Source organism: Aspergillus glaucus (genome assembly GCF_001890805.1).
Source record: "Aspergillus glaucus CBS 516.65 unplaced genomic scaffold ASPGLscaffold_25, whole genome shotgun sequence".
In the NCBI taxonomy this organism is placed as follows: Eukaryota; Fungi; Ascomycota; class Eurotiomycetes; order Eurotiales; family Aspergillaceae; genus Aspergillus; species Aspergillus glaucus.
The window spans coordinates 19,767-41,652 of NW_019170477.1; the positions used below are offsets into that span (position 1 = coordinate 19,767).

The 21,886-nt window shown below is 51.9% G+C and overlaps 13 protein-coding genes across 13 annotated transcripts; 6 read left to right on the top strand and 7 right to left on the bottom strand.

Moving 5' to 3' along the window:
* Positions 1–1,622: 1,622 nt before the first annotated feature.
* Positions 1,623–2,275, bottom strand: ASPGLDRAFT_1502726 (glycoside hydrolase family 3 protein; the record flags this gene model as incomplete). Its single annotated transcript, XM_022542128.1, has 1 exon — positions 1,623–2,275. A coding segment is annotated over one exon (441 nt), but the record flags the coding sequence as incomplete, so codon positions are not given.
* A 239-nt stretch (positions 2,276–2,514) lies between these two features.
* On the bottom strand, positions 2,515–3,704 carry ASPGLDRAFT_69522 (uncharacterized protein; the record flags this gene model as incomplete). Its single annotated transcript, XM_022549381.1, has 3 exons — positions 2,515–3,069; positions 3,101–3,199; positions 3,240–3,704. The coding sequence occupies 3 exons, from the start codon at positions 3,702–3,704 to the stop codon at positions 2,515–2,517; spliced, it is 1,119 nt and encodes a 372-aa protein (XP_022396832.1).
* A 502-nt stretch (positions 3,705–4,206) lies between these two features.
* ASPGLDRAFT_39149 (uncharacterized protein) lies at positions 4,207–5,042 on the top strand (the record flags this gene model as incomplete). Its single annotated transcript, XM_022545034.1, has 2 exons — positions 4,207–4,649; positions 4,697–5,042. The coding sequence occupies 2 exons, from the start codon at positions 4,207–4,209 to the stop codon at positions 5,040–5,042; spliced, it is 789 nt and encodes a 262-aa protein (XP_022396833.1).
* Positions 5,043–6,119: 1,077 nt separating this feature from the next.
* On the top strand, positions 6,120–7,781 carry ASPGLDRAFT_51697 (uncharacterized protein). Its single transcript, XM_022547588.1, has 4 exons — positions 6,120–6,734; positions 6,796–6,865; positions 6,929–7,354; positions 7,408–7,781. The coding sequence occupies exons 1-4, from the start codon at positions 6,434–6,436 to the stop codon at positions 7,586–7,588; spliced, it is 978 nt and encodes a 325-aa protein (XP_022396834.1). The 5' UTR covers positions 6,120–6,433; the 3' UTR covers positions 7,589–7,781.
* Positions 7,782–8,433: 652 nt separating this feature from the next.
* Positions 8,434–9,172, bottom strand: ASPGLDRAFT_876200 (uncharacterized protein). The gene has a single exon (XM_022550424.1). It carries the CDS (start codon positions 9,055–9,057, stop codon positions 8,599–8,601), a length of 459 nt encoding a protein of 152 aa, XP_022396835.1. The 5' UTR covers positions 9,058–9,172; the 3' UTR covers positions 8,434–8,598.
* Positions 9,173–9,429: 257 nt separating this feature from the next.
* Positions 9,430–11,000, top strand: ASPGLDRAFT_135229 (glycoside hydrolase family 76 protein; the record flags this gene model as incomplete). The annotated part of the gene is made up of 4 exons (XM_022541357.1): positions 9,430–9,544; positions 9,629–9,873; positions 9,926–10,375; positions 10,428–11,000. The coding sequence occupies 4 exons, from the start codon at positions 9,430–9,432 to the stop codon at positions 10,998–11,000; spliced, it is 1,383 nt and encodes a 460-aa protein (XP_022396836.1).
* A 795-nt stretch (positions 11,001–11,795) lies between these two features.
* Positions 11,796–13,897, bottom strand: zrfD (putative plasma membrane zinc ion transporter). Its single transcript, XM_022547589.1, has 4 exons — positions 13,507–13,897; positions 12,422–13,456; positions 12,269–12,368; positions 11,796–12,220 (listed from the first exon to the last, which is right to left on the bottom strand). Exons 1-4 carry the CDS (start codon positions 13,757–13,759, stop codon positions 11,962–11,964), a joined length of 1,647 nt encoding a protein of 548 aa, XP_022396837.1. The 5' UTR covers positions 13,760–13,897; the 3' UTR covers positions 11,796–11,961.
* A 31-nt stretch (positions 13,898–13,928) lies between these two features.
* On the top strand, positions 13,929–15,065 carry ASPGLDRAFT_51703 (glycoside hydrolase family 75 protein). Its single transcript, XM_022547590.1, has one exon. The coding sequence runs from the start codon at positions 14,214–14,216 to the stop codon at positions 14,943–14,945; it is 732 nt and encodes a 243-aa protein (XP_022396838.1). The 5' UTR covers positions 13,929–14,213; the 3' UTR covers positions 14,946–15,065.
* A 40-nt stretch (positions 15,066–15,105) lies between these two features.
* Positions 15,106–16,297, top strand: ASPGLDRAFT_876529 (NAD(P)-dependent alcohol dehydrogenase). Its single transcript, XM_022550425.1, has one exon. The coding sequence runs from the start codon at positions 15,233–15,235 to the stop codon at positions 16,226–16,228; it is 996 nt and encodes a 331-aa protein (XP_022396839.1). The 5' UTR covers positions 15,106–15,232; the 3' UTR covers positions 16,229–16,297.
* Positions 16,298–16,365: 68 nt separating this feature from the next.
* On the bottom strand, positions 16,366–17,564 carry ASPGLDRAFT_39155 (uncharacterized protein; the record flags this gene model as incomplete). The annotated part of the gene is made up of 2 exons (XM_022545035.1): positions 16,366–17,309; positions 17,369–17,564. 2 exons carry the CDS (start codon positions 17,562–17,564, stop codon positions 16,366–16,368), a joined length of 1,140 nt encoding a protein of 379 aa, XP_022396840.1.
* A 923-nt stretch (positions 17,565–18,487) lies between these two features.
* On the top strand, positions 18,488–19,936 carry ASPGLDRAFT_51706 (uncharacterized protein; the record flags this gene model as incomplete). Its single annotated transcript, XM_022547591.1, has 1 exon — positions 18,488–19,936. The coding sequence occupies one exon, from the start codon at positions 18,488–18,490 to the stop codon at positions 19,934–19,936; it is 1,449 nt and encodes a 482-aa protein (XP_022396841.1).
* A 38-nt stretch (positions 19,937–19,974) lies between these two features.
* ASPGLDRAFT_876642 (uncharacterized protein) lies at positions 19,975–20,429 on the bottom strand. The gene has a single exon (XM_022550426.1). The coding sequence runs from the start codon at positions 20,281–20,283 to the stop codon at positions 20,014–20,016; it is 270 nt and encodes an 89-aa protein (XP_022396842.1). The 5' UTR covers positions 20,284–20,429; the 3' UTR covers positions 19,975–20,013.
* A 32-nt stretch (positions 20,430–20,461) lies between these two features.
* Positions 20,462–21,430, bottom strand: ASPGLDRAFT_69530 (formate/nitrite transporter family protein; the record flags this gene model as incomplete). Its single annotated transcript, XM_022549382.1, has 2 exons — positions 20,462–20,970; positions 21,034–21,430. The coding sequence occupies 2 exons, from the start codon at positions 21,428–21,430 to the stop codon at positions 20,462–20,464; spliced, it is 906 nt and encodes a 301-aa protein (XP_022396843.1).
* Between the last annotated feature and the right edge of the window lie 456 nt (positions 21,431–21,886).

The window sequence follows — 21,886 nt, forward strand, 5'->3', positions numbered from 1 at the left end:
TTCCGGCATTCTGGCACCCTCATGCGCGACTTATAACTAGGCATTTTATGTCCTAGTTGCGTCGAATACTGATCCATGATCGAGAAAGATAGATCATCCAGATCACAGGCATCACCGGTATGGACAATAGCATCCTTGGAGTGCGCGGAAAAAGATCGATTGACCCGCTACAGATGTGGATAGAAAGTGGATTCTCGTACTCGACAACTCAGCAATAGCCGGAAATATGACAGGAAATGGCGCAGACCTTGGCAAACTCTATAGTGACAGTCATTGGTCTATCTTCTAAGCTTCACTCATTGTTTCAACAGCGCTGTCTCCTGCAGAGACGATCTCATAGTTCCCCTGCTGGGCCAATACGGAACGGGGAAAGCCCTCCGCGTAATTGATTGGGATTGCTGACAATTCGAGACTTCGGGCAAACCATTGGGCCACGGACGTTCCCTTCTCATGCCTATCAGTGCAGCTTTCCACGAGAGGACAAATTCCTGTCCTTTCACCCATCCCGCACGGCTGCATATCAATTAAGGTATCAGCCATATACTACTCTGTACGTAGCGGGCATTTCAAATGGTAGTCTGCGTAGCCTCCCAGTATCGTCTCCAGACACTGATCGCAGTGTCTATAAATAGACGCGTTCAGTTACTTTCTACAGGTTAGTACAAAGTCTGTATACAGACTAAAGTGTACATCGCACGATAGTTCTTTGGGGACCATTTTTAGTCGAAAGTTGACAGAAATGACGGATTTTACTAGTCCCCCGGACACCCAATGCCCCTCGAAACCGGTTCGGCGTCGAGATCCCATGACGAATCTTTCGATGATTTGCATCTTCATCCGCGTGATAGCCACTCAGCAGATTACCGATCGAGTTGGGAATCCTTTGATTGGCGCGAAAATCTCTCCCACAATGGAATAGACTATTTCGGAGTACTACTAAAACAGATCGGTTGGCAGGACCTCGAAGGCAGTCCCCGACGTTTTTCCAGCCGGGTGGTGGAACGATCTCTTCGGAGAACTTACTCTTCATAGCTCCCGAAACCTAGTACATGGGTTCTTCTGTATCTGGTTTGTCGTCCATTGTAAAAGCAGACCCATCGAGTGTGTAGTAATCAATGAGTCCAAAGTATATCGGGAATACTCCATTCCGGGAGGATGGAGACATATGCCAAGTGGGTTTAAGGTTGCTGGCCGTTATATCGCCACGGTCTCTGCACGTAGCTCTGTTTGAAATGCTGCGTACATATGGTGGCTCAGAGCATTGCCGTGCGCTATGCCAATGCAACTTGCACTATATAGAGGATGGTCATTATTGTTTCAGTAGTCAGCCCATAGTAAATGAGTCCGAGCTTCCCTAAGATAAATTATGGGCCCTTATGTGGAAAATGTCGAAATCCCGCTGCCAGTCGAAACGACTCGAAAGTCAAAGCTTACTTCCACGGGTGAATGGGATTGACGTTAAGCTTCCCTGCTAGGCTTTACGGTATCCTCTTTACTCTATGTGAACCACAGACAATTCTCTTTGTACTCAATGCTGAGTCTATAAAGCTGATCATAATGATCTAGAACGTGAAGATCGGGGCTTGGAGAGCCAGTAATCCATTCTAACTTCTAGAGCGGTTGCGATACTGCTGCTGTGGACACCACAGGCTTTTTCCAGAGATACGAATGGCCGCAAATTGTCACTGTACACCGCTTGTCTAATGAGGTTCACTACGGTTGTGGCCACAAAGCCAAGAATTGACGAAATCCGACGTTCTCCGGTCTGTGTTCGTCACCTCCACTGTGATCGGTGGCAACGGGCACAGATCGAGATAAAAAGTGTTGCAGTCGGCTAGCAAGTCCGTGATCCGGTATATATCGAGGGTTGGCGACTGTGAGAGCGAGTTATTGTGCGATGTTTTTTTCGCGAGAATGCCGTCGAGAAGTTGCTATAGTGCAAGCCATATCCGAAGGGCAACACTGCGTTCTGGTCGAACCAGTACGTCCTCCCCGGTTGGTTCCCGCGAGGCCGCAAAGTCATATAGGTCATAGGAATTTGGTCCACATAACGGGCAGGGTACTTAGTGACCGGGAGTCGGCCAGCTGGCGGGACGAGGCCAGTCAAGACATCAAAGATCGCAGGTCCACCATCCTGGCCAGGGTATGCCGCCCATAGGATTGCAGAAAAATTCGAGCTCTGGAGAAGAGGAGTGTCGTCAAGCAAATCGCCCACTTGAATCACCACGCAGGGTTTTCCCAGAGCACAGAGTCGTTCGATCAACGCCACTGTGCAGAGGGCCAGGCAATCGACGTGCGGTTATGTAACTCCCTCGAGGCCGAGACATCGCTTCCACCGAAAAACAACATCGCATCAGCTTGGCTGGCTGCTTCAATTTGCACAGTTCAATTTCCCGTAGTGGCGTTCGATATCGATGGACCCGATGCGTAGAAGGTCTTCAGCCCGAGCTGCTTAGCGTAATGAAGTGGACTGTGGTAGTACGGGGGCACACCGAGGTAGCTGCCAAGCAGTTGCTAGGTAGCGTTGGCGTAGGGGCCGATAAGAGCTGTTCTAGTGTCGTTTGGCATCGAAAGTGGTAGTGTACCGTCGTTCTTGATCAATACCATGCTCTCCGCGGCTGACCGACGCGCCAGGGCCTGGCTGGCAACTGTGTTCACGGCTGACCAACCCAAAGACGCATATGGATCGGTAGCATTTGGACCAAAGTAACCGGCGCATACCAGGGCTTCGTACCGTCGACGCAATGCCACTTCCATTCTTTGCTTTGATAACAGAGAACGGTCATACATAGCAGACACGTCGGCCTGACTGTCTCCGGCACAAATGAGATCGGTTCCTCTATTGAACATCAATGCGCTGAACTCTGCGAGGGTCAGCTTGTAGCGTGTACGCGCGACAGTCTCGTTCACGACATCGCAGTCGCTGACCACATGGTGATGCGTGGCTGTCCAGTTCCAATGCTGCCGGAGAATTCGCTCGATTAGGTAGGAGTTGGTACAGGTCGGCGTGTCGTTGACCAGCTTATCCGAGCACATAATGGCGGAGACTTGCGAATCGCGGACACATTGCTGAAACGGGGGGGTGGGGGTAGTATTCGACGAGCTCATGTAGAGTGATGTTGGCCTGGAATCCATAGCGGCTATATCCATTCCACGATTCAAGATCATATCCGGCGTAGTGTTTGCATGTCGCGAGAATCTTCGACACGGAGCCGCGGCCCCAGCGTGGATCGCGATACGGATTGACGTTCGGGGTTCAGTAGTCGAGACCAGAGCGGCTTGCCGTTTCCAAAGGCACGCGCCTCTGTGCCAATGGCATCCGCGACTTGGTATACCATCTCATCGTCAAAGGCAGCAGCAGGGAGTAGGGGCGTGGCGAACGACGTGGCAGACGAGTACTCCCCCACTGGGTTCTCAGTGGATATAGAGAAGCTGACTCCATGCAGGTCCTCATTCCACCAATTATAAGCCGGGAGGCCCAGCCGCGAGGAGCCCTTACTCACTTCAATTAGGTTTTCCAGCTTTTCAGTGACATTCATGGCAGATACCAGTGTTGCCGCGCGGCTCATCGGCAATGCTTGGGCGTCACAGACCTCATTTTGGGTCAAAAAAGTAGATTCATCGACACAATTAGGCAAGTATCTTCCATGGCTGCTGGAAGCGCATATGAGCAGCCATGGGACAAACGAGAAAAAGGATTTCATGTCGGGGACGGGAGCCGTCCTTAGCGGAAGTACGAAATCGAAGTGAGGCGAAATGTCGAGTTGAATCGTAGGCTTGAGGCTTCAGGTAAATTGGTCTCTGGGGTTGCATTTGACGAACGAGTCACTATCACCCTAAAATATTCAACGTCGATGCATGACACGCATGCTGTACACGGCACAACTGATTTCTCCATTTAGTAATTTTATCGTACTCGTCCTGATCATCTCCCCAGGACCAATCTTAATATCCGGTGAAAAATGCAAGGGTTGCCAGTATTGCTGTTCGGCTATGGATTCCGTAGATCCCTCGAGGATAACGGTTGGCGTATTCATAGCAATATTACCCTATGTGGTAACCATCGTGGAACGCAGCCCATGGCGATCTGTTAGAAACCCCAAGATAGAAAACAGTCGAAACGACGTGGACAGAAAAAGCCCAACCCTTCAGGGGCTCTCCCAAATATTAATCACAAATATAGAATGTGGACCACGATTATAAAGGATGCTTTCCCACACACAGGTCGAATCTAATGCTTCAGCGCTCGCCAAAGATGTTGCTTCACATTGGCTTTGTGATATTCCTGGTTGGAAGATTGGGGATCTTGTGGCATTAGTCTCCGCAGAGGTTTTGTCGACGGAGAGCAAGAACTGGTCCAGTACATCCACCACGGGCTCGACCTCCACGACATACCAGCAGTTGACACTCAACCACAACACGGTGGAGGACCAGACCGACTGTGTATCCTCAGACGGAAGGATATCTCTTCACCTGGCCTCTTGGAATCATACATATCGACTGTTTGCCTTCTACCAGGTCCGAACTCACGCCAAAAACATCGAGTATGCAAGTAAGGCGTCGACCAATATCTTCGATAATGGCTCCTATAGTGTCGATCACTTCAGTTCCCGGGTGCAGAGACGATTATCAACTTCTGGGAGGATAGCGTAGAGATCCAATCCAATATCTCATGGACACCCTCTCTACCACACAGATTCTTCCAGAAACATGACTATTCTCTCCGACCACACTTGCCTTTGTTGCTCTCCCGGAGCAACAATATCGGACTGCAAAGTCCCGCTGACAGTGCCCTGGACTGTATTCTCGACACACCCGATCAGGGTCAAGGATACGTGAATGACTATCACAGTTCCCTTGTCGACGGCTACCGCGAGTATCTGCAGACCCTGGCGGAGTGGGAGCACTCACGTTTGAATCTGCAGCTGTTGGCCCAGGTCCTGTATGACTTTCCCATGGACATGGCGGCAAATATCCCATTTGTTGACGCTCCTGAATGCGAAAGTCTAGCCTTTATGGAAAGTATTGATGTGTGCCGGTAATACATGGGCCCTGCTAGTCTTGCAGACAAGCGGGTCATTTTCCAATGAGATGGGTGCCATTTTAAGTCAAGCATATTGCACCTCACTCTCGACGCTCCTATCTTCTGTCGACCGCGCAACCGCTGGCAGAGTCAACCAGTATATCCTTCACGGACAGGCTACACCGGCGGCTATACGGCCTTCAACTATCTGTTCTCCGAACAGTATTCGGGGGAGCAACCATACTGGGATCACGGCTTCGCGGACGTACTAGACTATATCGCACGGCTGCAATTCATCCATCAACAAGGTGTCGATTATTGAGGTTACGTTCTCTAGTCCTTATTCTGCAGATGACCTGAGAAAGCATGGTAAAGTTTATGTAGCTTCCAATCCCTTGTCCGCAAGTTACTCATCGGTTTCGCAGGGTATACATATAAGATTATCTTTCTGCCGATAACTTTGCTCTCCCCAACGCATTTGTACGAGACGGTCTTTTTGCTCCTGACGGACCAGTATATCGGGCCAGGAGTGACCGACAGTGGCTTGATTGGAAGTGTGGAACTTGTCCCGTACGCGAAGGTCGAGGTTAAGGAGTGATTGTGTAGTGGTTGGTCCAAAGTGTTGCACCCCCGATTTGTATTATATATATATATATATTATAATACATCCGGGCCCTCTCAATGTTGCGCTTAAGATTCCAATCTCTGGAATGATAGTCTCAGGTTAACGCAAGGGCTGTGGAAGCATCGATATAAAATACCTATCACCTGGCAGCTATATAAATATGTAAATCGTACTTTAATGTGAACCCTGCGACATCCGCAAAGCTGGTCAGCTCCACTTTTCGGCCTGCTCGCCCCCCGCAAGTCCCTCCGGTGCACGAGAGCTTCGGGATAGCTGTATGGAAGGTTCTTGGTGAAGCAGTTCGAGGTGTTGCTGAAGGACGAGGTGTCAGCGTCAGGGTATACATAACATCATCTCTTGCCACCGATCTGGAGACAGTTCCAGCTCGGAGACTAGCTGGAGGGTATGACGCATAGCTCCTATCAGCAACCTGTGTCGGTATTTGTTTCTTTCTTTATCTTTTCTCAATGGCATGAAGTAATGCGGATTGAGGGTAGCAACGATCGAAGGAACAGCAACCGGTCATTGCCAGCCACATCCCACTCTCACTGGTCCAAAGAAAAAGAGAAAAGACAGGTTGTAGTCGTCGTTACATCATAGCGATGTATTGCGGGCCATCCAGAGTCACCGCGACGATGAGACCCGGTGTATTCGCTTGTTGAACCACAGCTTACTTATGCTCCCTTTTCTCTCTGTCCCATCTTTCCTCCTACACTTTCTCAAGTCCCCGTGATATACTCCTATCCATCCTATACACCACTCCCGAAGCAAGTATCACCACCAAAATGTCTTCCCTCCGCGCCAACTTCCCCCAACAAGTCGACTCCGATGGCCCCCCGATTGCCAGTCGGGGTCGCCGTGAGTCCTACGCCCGGACCGATGAGAGCGTCACCTTCGAGTATCCCGATGAGAGCCAGATGCCTCACTCGCCCACCATCGAGGGCATGCGCTATAAGCGCACCCTGACTGAGTTCTCGCTCGAGAAGAAGGTGACGATTGTCACAGGCGGTGCTCGTGGTTTGGGTCTCGTCATGTCGCAGGCCATCCTAACCTCCGGCGCGGATTTGGCCATTGTCGACCTGAACAGTATGTTTCTGGGTTTACCTGGGATTCCTGTTGTGCAAATGCTAACCCAATACTCCAATAGAGGACGAAGCCGAATACCAGGCCAACAACTTGGTCAGACAATTCAAGGAGGAGAACCCCACTTTGGAACTGTATGTTTGTCTTTTTGTTGTTTTGTATTATGCGGGAAGAAAACCCAATGCTAACTTGAAAAGACCACCCAAGATTACTGCACACTATGCCGATGTCTCCAGTCCCGACTCGGTTAACAAGGCCTTGGAAGACATCATCGCCCAGCACGGCCGCATTGACAACCTCGTCACCTCCGCCGGTTTCACCGAGAACTTTGATGCCATTCACTACCCCCACGAGCGGATGCAAAAGTGCTGGGCTGTCAACGTCGATGGATCATACCTCTTTGCCACTGGCGTTGCCCGTCATCTGATCGAGCGCAAGGCCTCCGGCAGCATTGTCATGATTGGCAGCATGTCCGGTGCTGTGGTCAACGTCCCACAACCCCAGGCCCCTTACAACGCCGCTAAGGCTGCTGTCCGCCATCTTGCCTCGTCTTTTGCTGTTGAGTGGGCTCCATATGACATCCGTGTCAACTGTATCAGTCCCGGTTACATGATGACCGCTTTGTAAGTGTCACTGTCTGAATGCGTTGGTTTTCAGTTGCTAACTTGTGCTCCAGAACACGCAAGATCCTCGATGAGAACCCCGAATTGGAAGAGAAGTGGACCTCGCTGATCCCTGCCGGCAAGATGGGTGCCCCCGAAGACCTCATGGGTCCTGTCACCTTCTTGCTCAGTGATGCTGCCAAGTACGTCACCGGTGCCGATCTGAGAGTCGACGGTGGTTACACTTTGACTTGATCGTTTTGTACTTTCTTCGTTATGGGTTGTATTAATTAGCTTTGTTTACGATGTTTCACGGTCTATGTTCATTCTCATTGGGTTCATGAAAACAGTTATGATATAGAAGACGTACCAGGTGTACGAATAGATAGACGGCAGCCGGGTTTCTGTCGTGTTTGTCAGTATATATAAATGATACCGCTATTTGATCTGACCGTCCGTCAAATGACGTAGCATGCCCGGTTATCTGGAACTACAGCACCGGGCAGCGTATCCATGGAACATCTTGCGAGAACACTCTTCGCGTCATGGACGTTATCCGGGGAGACGGGATGACGTTTTAGTGTGGTGCAACGTTGTCTACAGTGAGCATAGTCTTCCACTATGATATCCTGGCTTCAAGCGGCCGTATCAGAGTATGGATTCTCGTTTCCTCAGGCTCAATACCGTACCGCCGGATCCCAAGTGATCGACGATTTCAACCTGACAGCCAGCCGGCAATGGTCAGTGCGCACATGTCACATCTTTCTAGGAAGGTGGGCGAAACGAGCGAGCTTAGTGCTGTGGCGGTATCCAATTGTTTTCCGAGGTTCATCGTGGTTCCTGAGACGATCTGCGTCCAGCTGCTTGGATCTCATACATAATACCGTTCGCCGTGTTTATCTCTGTATACATTCTGCCAACAGGCCATGGACGTGAGTGGAGCCCAATTGCTTCAACCGGCGTCGTATCACAGGCACTAAAGGGCCGAGATTCCTCCAAACACAACAGAGAAGCGATTGGAGGCATCATGAAATGCAGTAACTCAACCACCGGCGCCATATGAAACAGCATCCTAACCCGATTTATCGCTGTCGACGACTCATTGGTTGGTCCCCAGCAGGCATGCGTAATCACCCCTATGCTGCCCCTCGCTTTACCGCCATGTTCAGGACTGATGGTATTCGCTTTCTTTTCTCGGGGTAATGTCGGCAGGCTTGAATTTGAACCGCCTTCCAGCTTTCCAGCTCGGCTGATTTATTCCACTGTTATGCGATGAAAGAAAGCCATCTTCGCTTCTCCGTGGAGTCCTGGCGTCTCATAAACCCGAGGAGAACGCTAACCAGCACCGGACTAGCACTATTCCCCTGCAGAACTCTGGTGCCTGATTGGTGGATTACTTCTGATTGGCCCATTGGCGACGTGGTTCCCAGGGCCCGGCTGTAGGGCTTGTCGGTCATGTTATTCTGTACCTCCCTTGTGGATGGATGTACACGGCCAACATGTAGGGCCTTCTCCAGAAATATACAGTCAAGAAGCACTCTAAACAATCGAGGTACAGGGTACTGTCGTGGTCTTAAAAAGCATTTTATTCTAATCCGGCTGTTCCGCAGCACAGCCACCGTGGAGGTACCAAGCTTTATTTGGGATGGAGCATCGGCCATCGTCTCAAGTGGATCGGTCCTACGCAAAGCATGACAAGTCTTTTCTCTCATTTCGGCCTTCATATGGCTTGGTGTTATGCCATACTATCAAAGTCTCTCGCCAATGACTAGCCAGTCTCGCTTTTTCTCATTTCCGGTGCCTTTCTCCCGGTTCTCGAAGCCGGATCCGGTATAGCGGCCAGTGTCCGTTGCAACGAGATGAATCAAACTAGTACGAATGCCCGGAGGTCGTGGAAAAGACTATTCGCTTTAGACTAATAATACGCCATGGTCTCCATCGTGCTCTGAGCCTAGCCATGGAAGAAATTGGCTGCCTCGCGATGCCATTCGCCGGGTGGCCGGCGCCCCCTGATGTGCCGGCGGCTTTATCTACTTCCTTTCCCCGTTGTGCTCGCCGTTGCATTTCTTCTTAAGCTAAGCCTTTTATCCGCCGTCATGCTAAGAACATGCCAAAATTGGCCTTGCTCGAGGGCTCTACTTTGTCTATTGCTGCTGTTGTCGCTGTGTGTACCAGACGTACGGGCGATTGATCTCAACATTGATGATGAGCGTGAGTGTGTTCCGTGTTATCGTTGCAGATCTCTGGGTGAGATCTTCGTTCCGCCGTGGCTAATCCTTGGTCTCCGTCGTTCAGAATCGATCAAAGATGCGGCCAGCACGGCTGCATATGGCATGATGACCCATTATCATGGCAACGAAACGGGCCAGATTCCTGGAAAACTGCCCGAAACCTGGTGGGAAGGCGGTGCCATGTTCATGACGCTGATTCAATACTGGTACTTCACCGGCGATACCACCTACAACGACGAAGTGTCTGTCGGTATGCAATGGCAGTCCGGCAACGGTGACTACATGCCAACCAACTGGAGTACGTATCTGGTAGGTGGCCAAACAGCACTAACTGCGTCAATCATGGTCTAATAAGTCCCAGGGAAACGATGACCAAGTATTCTGGGGTCTGGCCGCCATGACCGCCGCCGAATTGCAGTATCCCGAAGTCGACGATGGTTATTCCTGGTTGTCCCTGGCGCAGGGCGTCTTCAACACCCAGGCTGACCGGTGGGATAGCAGTACCTGCGATGGAGGATTGCGTTGGCAGATCTATGCCTACGAAGCCGGCTACGACATGAAGAATACCATCTCCAATGGAGGGTTGTTTCAGCTGTCCGCCCGTCTCGCACGCTATACGAACAACGACACCTATGCCGACTGGGCCGAAAAGATCTTTGACTGGGCTGCCTCGACCCCGTTGATAAACAATAGCACCTGGAATGTGGCCGACTCGACCAACATCGAAGACGATTGTACTTCTCAAGGAAATAACCAATGGTCATACAACTACGGTACAATGCTAAGCGGTGCAGCATACATGTACGCCTATGTAGGTCACCCCGTTCAGTTGCTTCATTCGTGCCAGAAAACTGACCATTTAGACCAACGGCACTGCCAAAACCAAATGGCAAAACGCGGTTAACGGCCTCGTCAATGTCACCTTAGACACCTTCTTCCTTGCGAAATACGACCATGTCATGTCAGAAATCTGTGAACCCAACGAAGTCTGCAACAACAACGAAATTCTCTTCAAAGGTCTCACGTCCGCCTGGCTCGCCTTCACCTCCGTCCTTGCCCCGTCGACGTCGTCGCAAATCCTCCCCAAGCTCCAAAGCTCTGCCGAGGCTGCCGCTGAAGCTTGCACTGGAAACAATAACAACACCTGCGGGGTCCGATGGTATACCAGGGCATGGGACGGGTGGAGCGGTCTTGAGGAGCAGATGAGCGCGCTGAGCGTGTTCTCGTCGAACCTCATCACCACCAAGAATTCAACCCCGGTCACCTCGACCACCGGCGGGAATAGCACCAGCAACCCGGCTAGTGGGGCAAATGATAAGAACGCGCAGGGTCAAACTTCGCCGGTCGTTACGACCGGCGACCGGGCTGGTGCAGGCATCCTGACAGCTGTGTTCGCGTCGGGATGGCTCGGTATGATGATATGGCTAGTACTATGAGATTATCTTTTTGTTTCCTGTTTTTCAGCGTTCTTGCATTTGTTTTCTTGATCTTGATATCTGTACATAGTAGATCTTCAACTATAGAGCCGTTCGTGATCGTGGCCGACGATCAGAATGATTTGCCCAAGTGAAAACGCCCATCTCCCGATGGCCGATGCACTGCCCGAGATTGGGATCAGCGCCGTTTTTTGAAGTGCCTTAAACACTCGTAGGATGCTCCAAGATCTAACGCACTTGGTACATCCGGCGTGGAGGTGTGCCAGTATTGCTTTACCGTCGGACGTCTATACTCGACATGGTAATACAAAACCCTGATAACAGTCATCGTTCGTATTCAAACAAACCTACGGACAACATCCTCCCCAGAGGCGTATGTGTTGGCCAGTCGCATGTGGATTCGCGCCCTCGTGGACCACTCGGATATATCAATGAGCCCGAAATGCAAGTACTTATACTCAGGGGCCGTACAGGGATATGCGACCGTCAAGTCAGGCTTCGAATCGTAGTCTTCCAGCATTTCCTACACATATTTTCATGAAAAATCGATCTCCCTGGCTGCTCTGTCGATAGAATGGAAGATAGATGCCAGCTTTTATCTAACAGCAGCGAATGCATGCGGTCCTGCTAACTGGGGGTTGAAAGTCGAGATACAATTAGGAGTAATACCTCTACTGAAGGTTCGAAATACTCTCACCAAGCTATAACTAGTAAGTATATTCTCGCTTGTCCATGCCCCAGGGTATTCTAGAGTATGTACAAATGCAGATAAATATACAGAATAAACTCCCCGATCCCCCCCCCAACAGCAACTTCTTCCTTCACGATCTATTCACGATCTATCCTGTCTTCAAGTCTACGTCCGATACTGTATCACTCAGGCTCAACCGGTACCTGAATCACCCCAGTCAGCAAAGAAGCAAACGACTGATGCGAGTCGTCGATGTTCAGCGGCAAGGCTTTACGCCCAAGCTCCGACCAAACTCATGCAGAATGCACCCAGAAAGACCAGAATGCATGCAATCACCCTCTTCTTTCCCCGGAGCACCTTCCAGCTCTCATCGCTGAGAAAATCCTCCGACATCAATTCGACCAGCGATGCGAAGATCAGCAAACCAGCCGAGATGGCATTCATAGTGCCCACCAGGAGCAATCCGACTTCCGAATTGGGGCTGTACAGAGTGTGCGTGGCGAGGCCGATCGCTTGCCCAAGGGGTGTGCTGTATAAATTAGCAATGTGTCAATTGCAAAGATACCGGTGAACATACGTGCATCCATATGCGAGAGACATGACCCACGGCTGGTAGGCCTTTCGTGGCCAGTTCAGCGACGCAATCCGGGCGCCCAGTGCCAGTCCTTCGAAGCTCTCTATGCGCGCATTAGCAAGCCAGCTCTCTCATACAAAAAAGAAATGGACATACGGTGAAACACAATGGCAATCAAAAGAATGACAAATGAGTTCCCAACAGACACGCTGAGGGACATGCCGATAAACACACTGTGAAAAAGGATTCCCATCTCGAGCAAAAAGACCTGCATCACTGATTTCCTGTCTTGCAATTCTGGCGACAGACTCAAGGTATCATCGTCGCTGCGTTCGACATCCTGTTCAACAGCTTCTGTCTTTCGTTCCTCCCAGCCCTGTGGAGACTGCTCGGGGGCCGATGGAACCCGCGAGATATCTTCATGGTCCTCTCCCATCCCCTTGATCGATCGACTCATGCTGGAAGAGCGTCCGACGAGCGGTCCCAGGTCGCTCAGGTGTCTGCCATCCAGCATCGCCGCCGGAGCCCGTGGATTGGCGGCTGAATTGGGCGGCTCCGTGATGTCGATTCGAGGCACCTGAGGGCTACTTTGGCGAACCGGCTCGGTTGGTGGTCGACAACAATGCCGCGCGGGACTGAACACCATTTCAATCACTGTGACGAGAAAGATGCCACCCAACGCAATGGCCCCGGGCATCGCGGGGTAGTCCGTGGTCCAGAACTTCGACAGACATTGGTCCCCCAACGAGGTAAATGCGGTCGGAAGCAAGTGGACAAACGCCGTTGCAATCAACACCCCGGTTCCGAAATGGGTGACGAAGAAGAGAAACGAAGGCGGAATGCGCAGACGGGGAAACCAGACGGCAAGAATGGGAAAGGCGCAGGCCAACGTCGACACGGACAAGATGATGAATAGACCCGCGACGTGCAGGGGAAGATTGTACTCGTCGCCATTAGCGCCGCCTTCCTCACAGGTGGACCGTTCGGGGAGATGTCGTGGAGGTGGTTCCAAGTTGACGATTCCGGCACCGCTTGTTGGGTATCGGATATGGGAGATTACAGTCGATGCGACCGCAACAGACAGCAGCCACAATGCCCATTCTTTGGCTGTCTGCCATGTTCGATGCGTATTATTTGATAGTTTGTTCCCTGATATAGCAGCATGGCTACTGATCGGGGAAATGGAGCGTCCTGTGGCCGTTAGCATTGTCGTCGCATTCCGCCGCAACGATGACTTTTACCTGACAAAGTCAGAGACGCTCCCTGAGGATCAGGTCTTTTCTTCTCTCGTCCTGAATCTCTAGCAGCCGTTATTCCTCCTTCATCCCAACCTGCAAAGGATACTCCGACCAGCCCCGCGCGGTCCTGCAACTCCCGAGCGTTGGAGATGCCGTTCAGGTCTTGGCGGGTGGTGAGATCGAAGGCGAGATAGGGCGGGTTCTGGTTCCAACCGGGATGGACAAGGTCATCGTCGGTGCGCGAGGGACAGTTCATTGTGTATAGACTTGTCTGAAGCGTTCGTTGTGGTGTCAATGTCGATGGTTTGGAGCAACGCTTCAAAGGACCGTGGTGATTTAATCCAGAATGACTAATTCTTGGCACGACAATCTTTAATTTATACAGAAGGCAGAAGTCTTTTTGATTCTCCTATTCTTTTGCGTCCCGAATTCGCCCGGGGGGAGGGGGGGGGAGGTGTTGGCATAGAATGCTACAGAGTGCACATTTTGCTGTTGTATGGCCGGCCATGCGTGCCATACTCGGTCATGGTGATCTATACAATGGCTGAACTCACGCTTGAAGAAACATGACCTCACAAACAGTCCAGCTATGTCGGCATCATTTCCCGCACAGATTGACGCGATGCCGTGGTGTGTATATAATGCGCAGTATACCATTATATGGGTACTTTCCCTGCACGCTGTCGCACGCCTAAACGAGCAATTGCAACATGAAACTGCCCATCATCATCCTGGCGACTCTGGCCACCTGCATGGCCAGAGATATCCCCTCCAACTTGCAGCGATTCTACGATACGGTCAAGAATGCGGGACCCTGCACGGGTGACGATCTTTTGCAAGATGGCTTGTTCGACCAGGACGATAGCACCGACGAATGGAGTTACTGTGACAGGAACTTCACCGGCCGCGGACTCTACATCAAAGGTCCAGGCACGGATCTGGCTAATACGGACATCGACTGCGACGGGGATCAGCAGAATGCCGATCCGCGCTGCCTGGGATCGAGCGACACTCAGCCCGCGACGGCCTTCAGGCGCCAGGTTCAGCGGCTCTCCAACATCACCGATCTGAACGCTTCGATCCACCCTTATGTTGTGTTGGGAAACATTGGGGCTGTGACTTTCGATCCCCGCGATCACGGCATCGAACCGCTTAGCGTGGTGGCTGTTGTCTGCGGCGGCCAGCTGATCTACGGCATCTGGGGCGACATCAACGGAAACGACGGCATGGCTCTGGTGGGCGAAGGGAGTCTGGCGCTAGCGACGGCATGCTTCGGAGATAGCATGAACGGCAACAATGGGCACGACGAACCCGATGTGCTGTATCTTGCATTTTCAGGGCGCAATGCCGTGCCGCGAAACGCTAACTGGGCTGCAAGATCTTATGAGGAATTCGAAGCGAGTATCATGGCTCTCGGAGATGCATTAGTGGCTCGAGTGTAATTGACTTTGCTTTTTGCCCCTGTTCAGCTGGTTTTGGATTTGGTTGGGGGTGAAGTCATGGCCACTTCCTCGGTCATTATTTGTAATTCAGCTAACCGATTGCAATGATATCATTTGCTGCTTTCGGAAGGACAGTAGTGTAGGAATGTGCATGATTTTCGGGGGGGGGGGGAGGGGAGGGGGAGAGATGGTTTCTCGTCGCTCTATAAATACTCTGTCCCCATCCTCAAGGTCCTTAGAATTCCCAGATCAAGACCAATTGATATACCTAAGTACCGATATCCACCATGGGCTACGATTTTACCGTCTTCAAGGGATCCTCCGACGGATCCATCCGCGAAACCACCGCCCACCGCGATGACCTCACCGGAGACCAAGTTCTCGTCGAAATCAGTCATTCCGGCGTCTGCTTCACCGATGTCCACTACCGCAAGGCCGACATGGCTCTAGGCCATGAAGGAGCCGGGTCCGTTGCTGCCGTCGGACCCAACGTCAAATACCTCAAAAAGGGAGATCGTGTCGGCTGGGGCTACGAACACGACAGCTGCGAACAATGTCGTCAATGCCTGACCGGCTGGGAAACCTTGTGTTCCGAACGCCAGATGTACGCCAGCGCCAATTTGGACCAGGGTTCGTTCGGCACCCACGCCGTCTGGCGCGAGGCCTTCCTCTTCCGTGTTCCAGACGGTATCAGTAACGAGGACTCGGGCCCCTTGATGTGCGGCGGATCGACCGTGTTCAATGCCCTCCATGTGGCAGAGGTCAAATCCACCGCACGCGTGGGAATTGTCGGCGTTGGAGGCCTTGGCCATCTGGCCATCCAGTTCGCGGCCAAGATGGGCTGCCAGGTCGTCGTCTTCTCCGGCACGGACAACAAGCGTGAAGAAGCGAAGAAGCTGGGCGCTGCTGAATTCTATTCCACCAAGGGCGCCAAGGAGTTGAAGATCGAAAAGCCCGTCGACCACCTGATCGTGACGACGAGCAGCCAGCCCAACTGGAACCTTTACATCCCCGTCTTGGCTCCCGGGGCGAGCATCTCACCGCTGTCGGTCGCTATGGAGGACTTCAAGTTCCCCTACATGGGCCTTGTGTCCAATGGTCTGCGGGTGCAGGGCTCCATCGTCGCCGCACGAAAGGTGCACATGGATATGCTCGAGTTTGCAGCCTTCCACGGCATCAAGCCAATCAGTGTGCGATACCCGATGACGGTCGAAGGTATTCAGGACTGTCTGGATACCTTGGAAGCAGGCAAGATGCGCTACCGGGGTGTTCTCGCGGTTTAATTTGTGTCTACATTTCATGGGCAGTGTGTTATATAACGATAATGTACCTAATGAATGAAGCGTAACTCATGATCATAAAGTTTATATACATCATGCAACTAATATGCTGTAGTTAACTATGCCTTTTGAATTAATAATTATAACGGCCAGTTCCGATTGGAAACCGGCTCTGCATTGCCAATATCAGACTTTTCCTCAACGTTTTGGTCTACCCCCGTCGTGACTGCAATCCCATGCAGCTCGATATCGGAGCTCTGGTGGCCTTCCAAATCTCTTTCGTATTTGTAAAACTGGTCAGGTGGCATTGTCGTCTCCTTTGTGGTTGATTTCACCGTGGTGGTATGATCCAGTGGTCGGGGGTCGAAGTATTTGTGCAGGTCGTCTGGCGGCGTCGGCATGGATGGTCGGTAATATCTGCCGCTGGAGGGATGTGAACGTTTGCTATTACTGACGGAGCGCATATGGCCCAAAATACCCTGGAGCAATGGTCTCAACAGCGGCAACGAACCGGTGATGATGGCGACGTTGATCTCGAGCACGGTCCAAATGGATTCGAGGGCACTGGACGAGGCCAGGTCGGTGACGACGAACCTGCGGAACTCAATGAGGCGAAGCAGACTGAAGATGCAGACCAGTCCGCCCAAGGAAAAGACGAAAGTCACGGCGAATTTCTGACTCATGGTGATCTTCAACCGCCAAACCACCGGAATGGGCAGGCACAGGATAAACACATCCTCGATCAATGCCAACGATCCCATGCACTGGAAGAATTCCCGCTGATGTCCCATGCAGTGTCCGTTCAAATCCTTGTCGTAGTAATACTGGACCGGCCAGCATTGAAAGATATTGACCAGCAGAGCCGCTATTGCCCAGCAGGTGACAAATACAATCAGGCCCATCGTAAAGGCGCGGTACAAGGTCAAGGTTCCGAGCAGACGGCGGAGAAAGACAATAATCGAGATCTTGATAAACGCCATTGATGGCGCCCAGAACTTCTGGATCATCCAGGAACCGAATTGGACGCGTCGACGTTCATCGGGAGGGAGGGTGCTAGTCGGCAAGCCGACGCCATTGAAAGCGGCTGTTTCCGTTAGTCGATTGGGATCAATATAATAGGGTTGTCCGGAGAATTGAACTGACTGTAAACGACAAAGGCCGTAGCGCCATAAGAGATCAGCACCCCAATTCCCATAAGCACATCCTCCAGCTGCCATTTCGTTGTCCCTCCCACACGCCGAGCAAACAGTCGCAAGAAATAGATGATGGTAGCCACACAGGATCCCACAATGGGCACGATAGTCAGGACATTTTTCCAATAGGTGTTTTCTTTATACATGGTCGATGGCTGACCAATCGAACGAACGGAGTCAGTTGGTGATGGTGATGGTGATGGTGATGGTGATGTTCATGCATTCATTTCATTTCGCTTTTTTCCTTTCCCTCCTCTTCTGTGTGAATTTTACTGTCCCTGAGGGAGGGAAAGCGAGAGTAAAAACGGTTGCCATTGAGGAACCGCAGCGCAACAAAGTTTGTTCGTGGGTAATTGTCCGTTGCCTCGGTCTTTTAGCCATGGTTCTAATTAACTTAATATCGGTTCTCGGAGCCAATATTCGGGCTTGTCTTGGATCCACGCCGCCGAGAATTTGCCTCGACACGGTCATAGCATGAACCCTCTCGGTATATAGATCTATTATAATAGAGCCGTGTTATTATGTGCACCGGGGTATGGAGCGTGTATACAGATGCAGCTGCTCAATTAGATCTCGGGCATAAGAAATACGGCGTATACAAGGCATCTCTCCACGCTGGCTGAACTTCGGTCGTATCCACTCGGTTTCTTCGGCTGGTTCTACGAAAAGCTGGTCGGACTCGGAGCAGAGACAGGAAATAGCGTTTTGCCTGAGTGATTATTTCTTGGTTCCATTCCCTCACTTTTGTGGCGTCTCTCGAAAACTCAACTGCAGGCTCAATTTTGGCGCCGGATTGACAATATTCGCCATCATGAGACCAGCATTCTTTCTCGCGCTGGCGTCATCATCCGTTGCCAGCGCCGCCAATATCTCTTCGTGGTCGGCCTTGAATGCCACTGTTCACGGTCATCTGCATGAGAACAAGCCATTGTCGCTGCCTTGTTTCTCCAGCTACAATGGCCGTCCGTTCGCGAGCGATGCCGAGGAATGTGCGATTGTCCAGGACAACTACACCTCGCCGGAGCTGCGGGGAGCTGTTCCGAATGGATACATGAACAATCAGGATGAAATGTGCGCATCCAACCCGCGGGACCAGTGCCTGCTCGATAACAACGATCCCTCCAATCTTTCCCCGATCCGGAATCACACCTGTGCCCAGGGCAACGTGCCCGACTACTATATTGACGTGCATGATGCACAAGATGTTGTTCAAGCCCTCCGTTTCAGCAACGCCACCGGCGTCCCACTCGTGATCAAGAACACCGGCCACGACTACCTCGGCCGTAGCAGCGGAAAGGGTTCTCTCGCCTTGTGGACGCGCAACCTGAAGAAGCTGCAGTACAATGCTACCTTTGTCCCTACTGGCTGTCCCGCCAACGCCTCGTCCTCTATCAACAACACCGTCACCACCGGCGCCGGTACTATCTTCGATGAAGTCTATCGCTTCTCCGACCGCCATGGCATGACCTTCATCGGTGGTTACTCTTCCTCTGTTGGCGTCTCGGGTGGCTGGCTTCAGGCCGGTGGTCACTCCGTCCTCTCCCCCGTGTATGGTCTCGGTATCGACCGCGTTGTCGAGTTCAAGCTCGTTACCCCCGATGGCAACTTGCGCATCGCCAACGCCTGCCAGAATCCCGACCTTTTCTGGGCCCTCCGCGGCGGCGGTGGTGGTACCTTTGGCGTCGTCTTCGAGAGCACCCACCGCGTCGAGCCGAATATGCCTCTCACCGCGGCATCGATCAAATTCCCCAAGACCAACGACAATGTCTTGCCCTTCATGGATATTGTCGTGAACAACTCCGTGCGTTGGGCACACGAGGGATGGGGCGGTCACATCAAGGGCAACTCGCTCATCAACGTCTCGCCTCTCGTCTCCGTCCAGCAGGCCAACCAGTCGCTCGCCCAGGTCGCTAACTACGCCCGCTCGCAAAACGGCACCGTCCTGATCAAGCGCTATTCCTCCTGGCAGGCTTTCTATGACGCCTTCGTCGTGGCCAACGCCGTCGCTGTTGGCAACGTCCACTTCACAGCCACCCGTCTCATTCCACAGTCGATGTTCACCTCCGCCAACGGCCGTCGCGATCTGATGGACTTCTTCGATTACCTCGTCTCCTCGGGCGGCGATCCGTACATCCCCGTGGTGCCTCCCGTGCTGTACAACGAAACAAACCCCAAGGACACCTCTGCCACTCCTGCCTGGCGCAAGTCCATCTGGTCCTTCGGTGTCGGTACCGCTTTTGCCTGGAACAGCACCCTCTCCGAACGCCAGAGCAAGATCGCCCACACGAACAAAATGACCGCGATGCTGGAGGAGATCACCCCCGGCAGCGGTGCGTACACCAACGAGGCCAATCCCTTCACTGAGGACTGGCAGGAGGCCTGGTGGGGTAAGGAGAACTACCAGAAGCTTCTGGCCATCAAGCACAAGTATGACCCGTATGGGTTGATGAATTGCTATAAGTGCATTGGGTGGAAAGAGACTGAGGCTCAGGGCGGTTGCTTCTCTGCTCTTCCCTAGAGCATTGATGTACATAATAATACCTATATACCAAGTTGATTTGCTACATTGCTTGCAGCGTTTAGTCACGGATCTTGTTATATTCTTCTTTTCTTTGGACTTGAATTCTTTTGGTAAATTCCTAACAGGCACGACGGTATTCTAACAGTCTGCACACAGCGGATCGTTTTACTAGGGAAGATAGCTGGGTGGTCTGCCAGAAACAACTCGACCGTTCTACTAAACGTATTCTTCAGCACACCTATAAATGCGAAAATTAGACCTAGTGGGATCCAAATCCGATCAAGCCGACAATCCAGGGTCAAAAGATGGGCCCCAAACCATCGATCGAAGCGCTGCCAGCGCATGGCTGAAGAATCCAGAAGCAGCGCAGTGGTAATACCAGTCAGAGCTTGATTTTATAGTATTATGAAAGTGTCAAGCTCATATGTTCACAACTATCATTCAGCATTACATTACATTACGGTAGGATTAAGCCCCATTATATACTCCGTATTCATGAGTCAGATCAATCAAGCAGGTTGCTTAAGCGGTAGCAGAGATCATACCAGCCCTGGCCTCGATGTCGTCCTTGTGCGGACCTCCTTGGCCGTTCTCAGACTGGCTCTCGTCCTGCTTCTGCTTAACGAACGGAAGGGTCTCAACCTCCATAAGGTGCATGTACCAGAAGTAGACGCTGCAGAACAGAGCACCCCCGACAATGTTTCCAATCAAGGTCGGGATGATACCCTTCCAGATGTACAGCCCGACGCTAATCTCCGGTGCACCGAGGAATATGGCCATCGGAATAAGAGTCATGTTGGCGACAACGTGATCGAATCCGAGCGAGACGAAACCGAAGATAGGCCACCAGATGCCCATCAGCTTCGAGGAGAGATCACGGCCCTGCAGAGCAAAGTAGCAGCCCATACTGACGAGCCAGTTGCAGCCGATACCGCGCAGGAAGATCATGTGGAATTCGGGGGTAACTTGTTTCTTGTTGGCGTACGAGATGACTTCGGACTTGTAGGGATCGGCCGAGAAAACCTCTCCGTCTGCTCATGTTAGCTTGGAATCAACCATTGTATTTCCTGGGGAGGAGGGGGGGGTAAACGTACAGCCAAATATAAGCGCCATGACAAACAGAGAACCAGCCAAGTTTCCCCAGAATGTCACAAACCAGTGCACCAGCATCCGCCACCAGGACAACTTGCGGTTCAGAGCGGCAACGGTGGTGAACAGGAACGAACTCGTGCACAGGTCGGCACCACAGAGGATAATCATCGCCAATCCATACGGGAAAACCAGCGAGCTGAGGGTACGAATCAATCCTCCAGCATTATCTTGGTACCATGCGGCGGCGTTGGTGCTCAGCAACGTTCCACAGGCAAAGGCCAGCAAACTTCCCGCAAAGACAGAGCTGAAGAACACCTTATCCAACCGACTGTGACCTTTCAGAGCACCGGTACGACTGACCGAGGCCACGACCTCGTCGGGTGAGAGGGCGTCGAGCATTTTGTGTGTATTCAATTTGTCGTCTATTATTCGGTTCGTTCAACGCTAACAACGGAAAAAAAAAACTTGAATGATCGAGACCGGCTCGACTGAAACGTAGGTTCGTGAATCGTGAAGAGGATGAAGAAAACAATCCGGGTACGGACACCCTTATATCTCTGCCGAGAGCTGCGCCAATGTAACCTGCAAGGTCAGCATTTATCTCTGTCCAATGAACAGCGCTCCAGCCTGACTTCGCAAGCCGAACACACATGGTCTTTTTCGCATTCTGCATGGATAATCACAGATCGGCGTTCCTAGTCTGGCCCTGAGGCTGACTTAGTGCCTTTTGATCTCGACACCGGCCACAGCGGCTATCGGCCCGGCCTGACAAGTGAGTCAAATGACGGACGATCATTGGCCTAGCCCAAGTGCCGTTCTTGAACTTTCCCACAGAGTACGAGGACTTTGCCGGGG

What these genes read in the sequence shown, in the direction of transcription:
- ASPGLDRAFT_876529 (XM_022550425.1), top strand. Translation starts at nt 15,233, where the DNA reads ATGGGCTACGATTTTACCGTCTTCAAGGGATCCTCCGACGGATCCATC.
- ASPGLDRAFT_51697 (XM_022547588.1), top strand. Translation starts at nt 6,434, where the DNA reads ATGTCTTCCCTCCGCGCCAACTTCCCCCAACAAGTCGACTCCGATGGC. An exon ending in GGCCATTGTCGACCTGAACA is followed by an intron (nt 6,735 to 6,795) that starts GTATGTTTCTGG and finishes ATACTCCAATAG; the next exon opens with AGGACGAAGCCGAATACCAG. An exon ending in GAGAACCCCACTTTGGAACT is followed by an intron (nt 6,866 to 6,928) that starts GTATGTTTGTCT and finishes TAACTTGAAAAG; the next exon opens with ACCACCCAAGATTACTGCAC.
- ASPGLDRAFT_51703 (XM_022547590.1), top strand. Translation starts at nt 14,214, where the DNA reads ATGAAACTGCCCATCATCATCCTGGCGACTCTGGCCACCTGCATGGCC.
- ASPGLDRAFT_876200 (XM_022550424.1), bottom strand. Translation starts at nt 9,057, where the DNA reads ATGAAGGCCGAAATGAGAGAAAAGACTTGTCATGCTTTGCGTAGGACC.
- zrfD (XM_022547589.1), bottom strand. Translation starts at nt 13,759, where the DNA reads ATGAACTGTCCCTCGCGCACCGACGATGACCTTGTCCATCCCGGTTGG. An exon ending in GATTGCCATTGTGTTTCACC is followed by an intron (nt 12,369 to 12,421) that starts GTATGTCCATTT and finishes ATGCGCGCATAG; the next exon opens with AGAGCTTCGAAGGACTGGCA. An exon ending in TCTCTCGCATATGGATGCAC is followed by an intron (nt 12,221 to 12,268) that starts GTATGTTCACCG and finishes TAATTTATACAG; the next exon opens with CACACCCCTTGGGCAAGCGA.
- ASPGLDRAFT_876642 (XM_022550426.1), bottom strand. Translation starts at nt 20,283, where the DNA reads ATGCGCTGGCAGCGCTTCGATCGATGGTTTGGGGCCCATCTTTTGACC.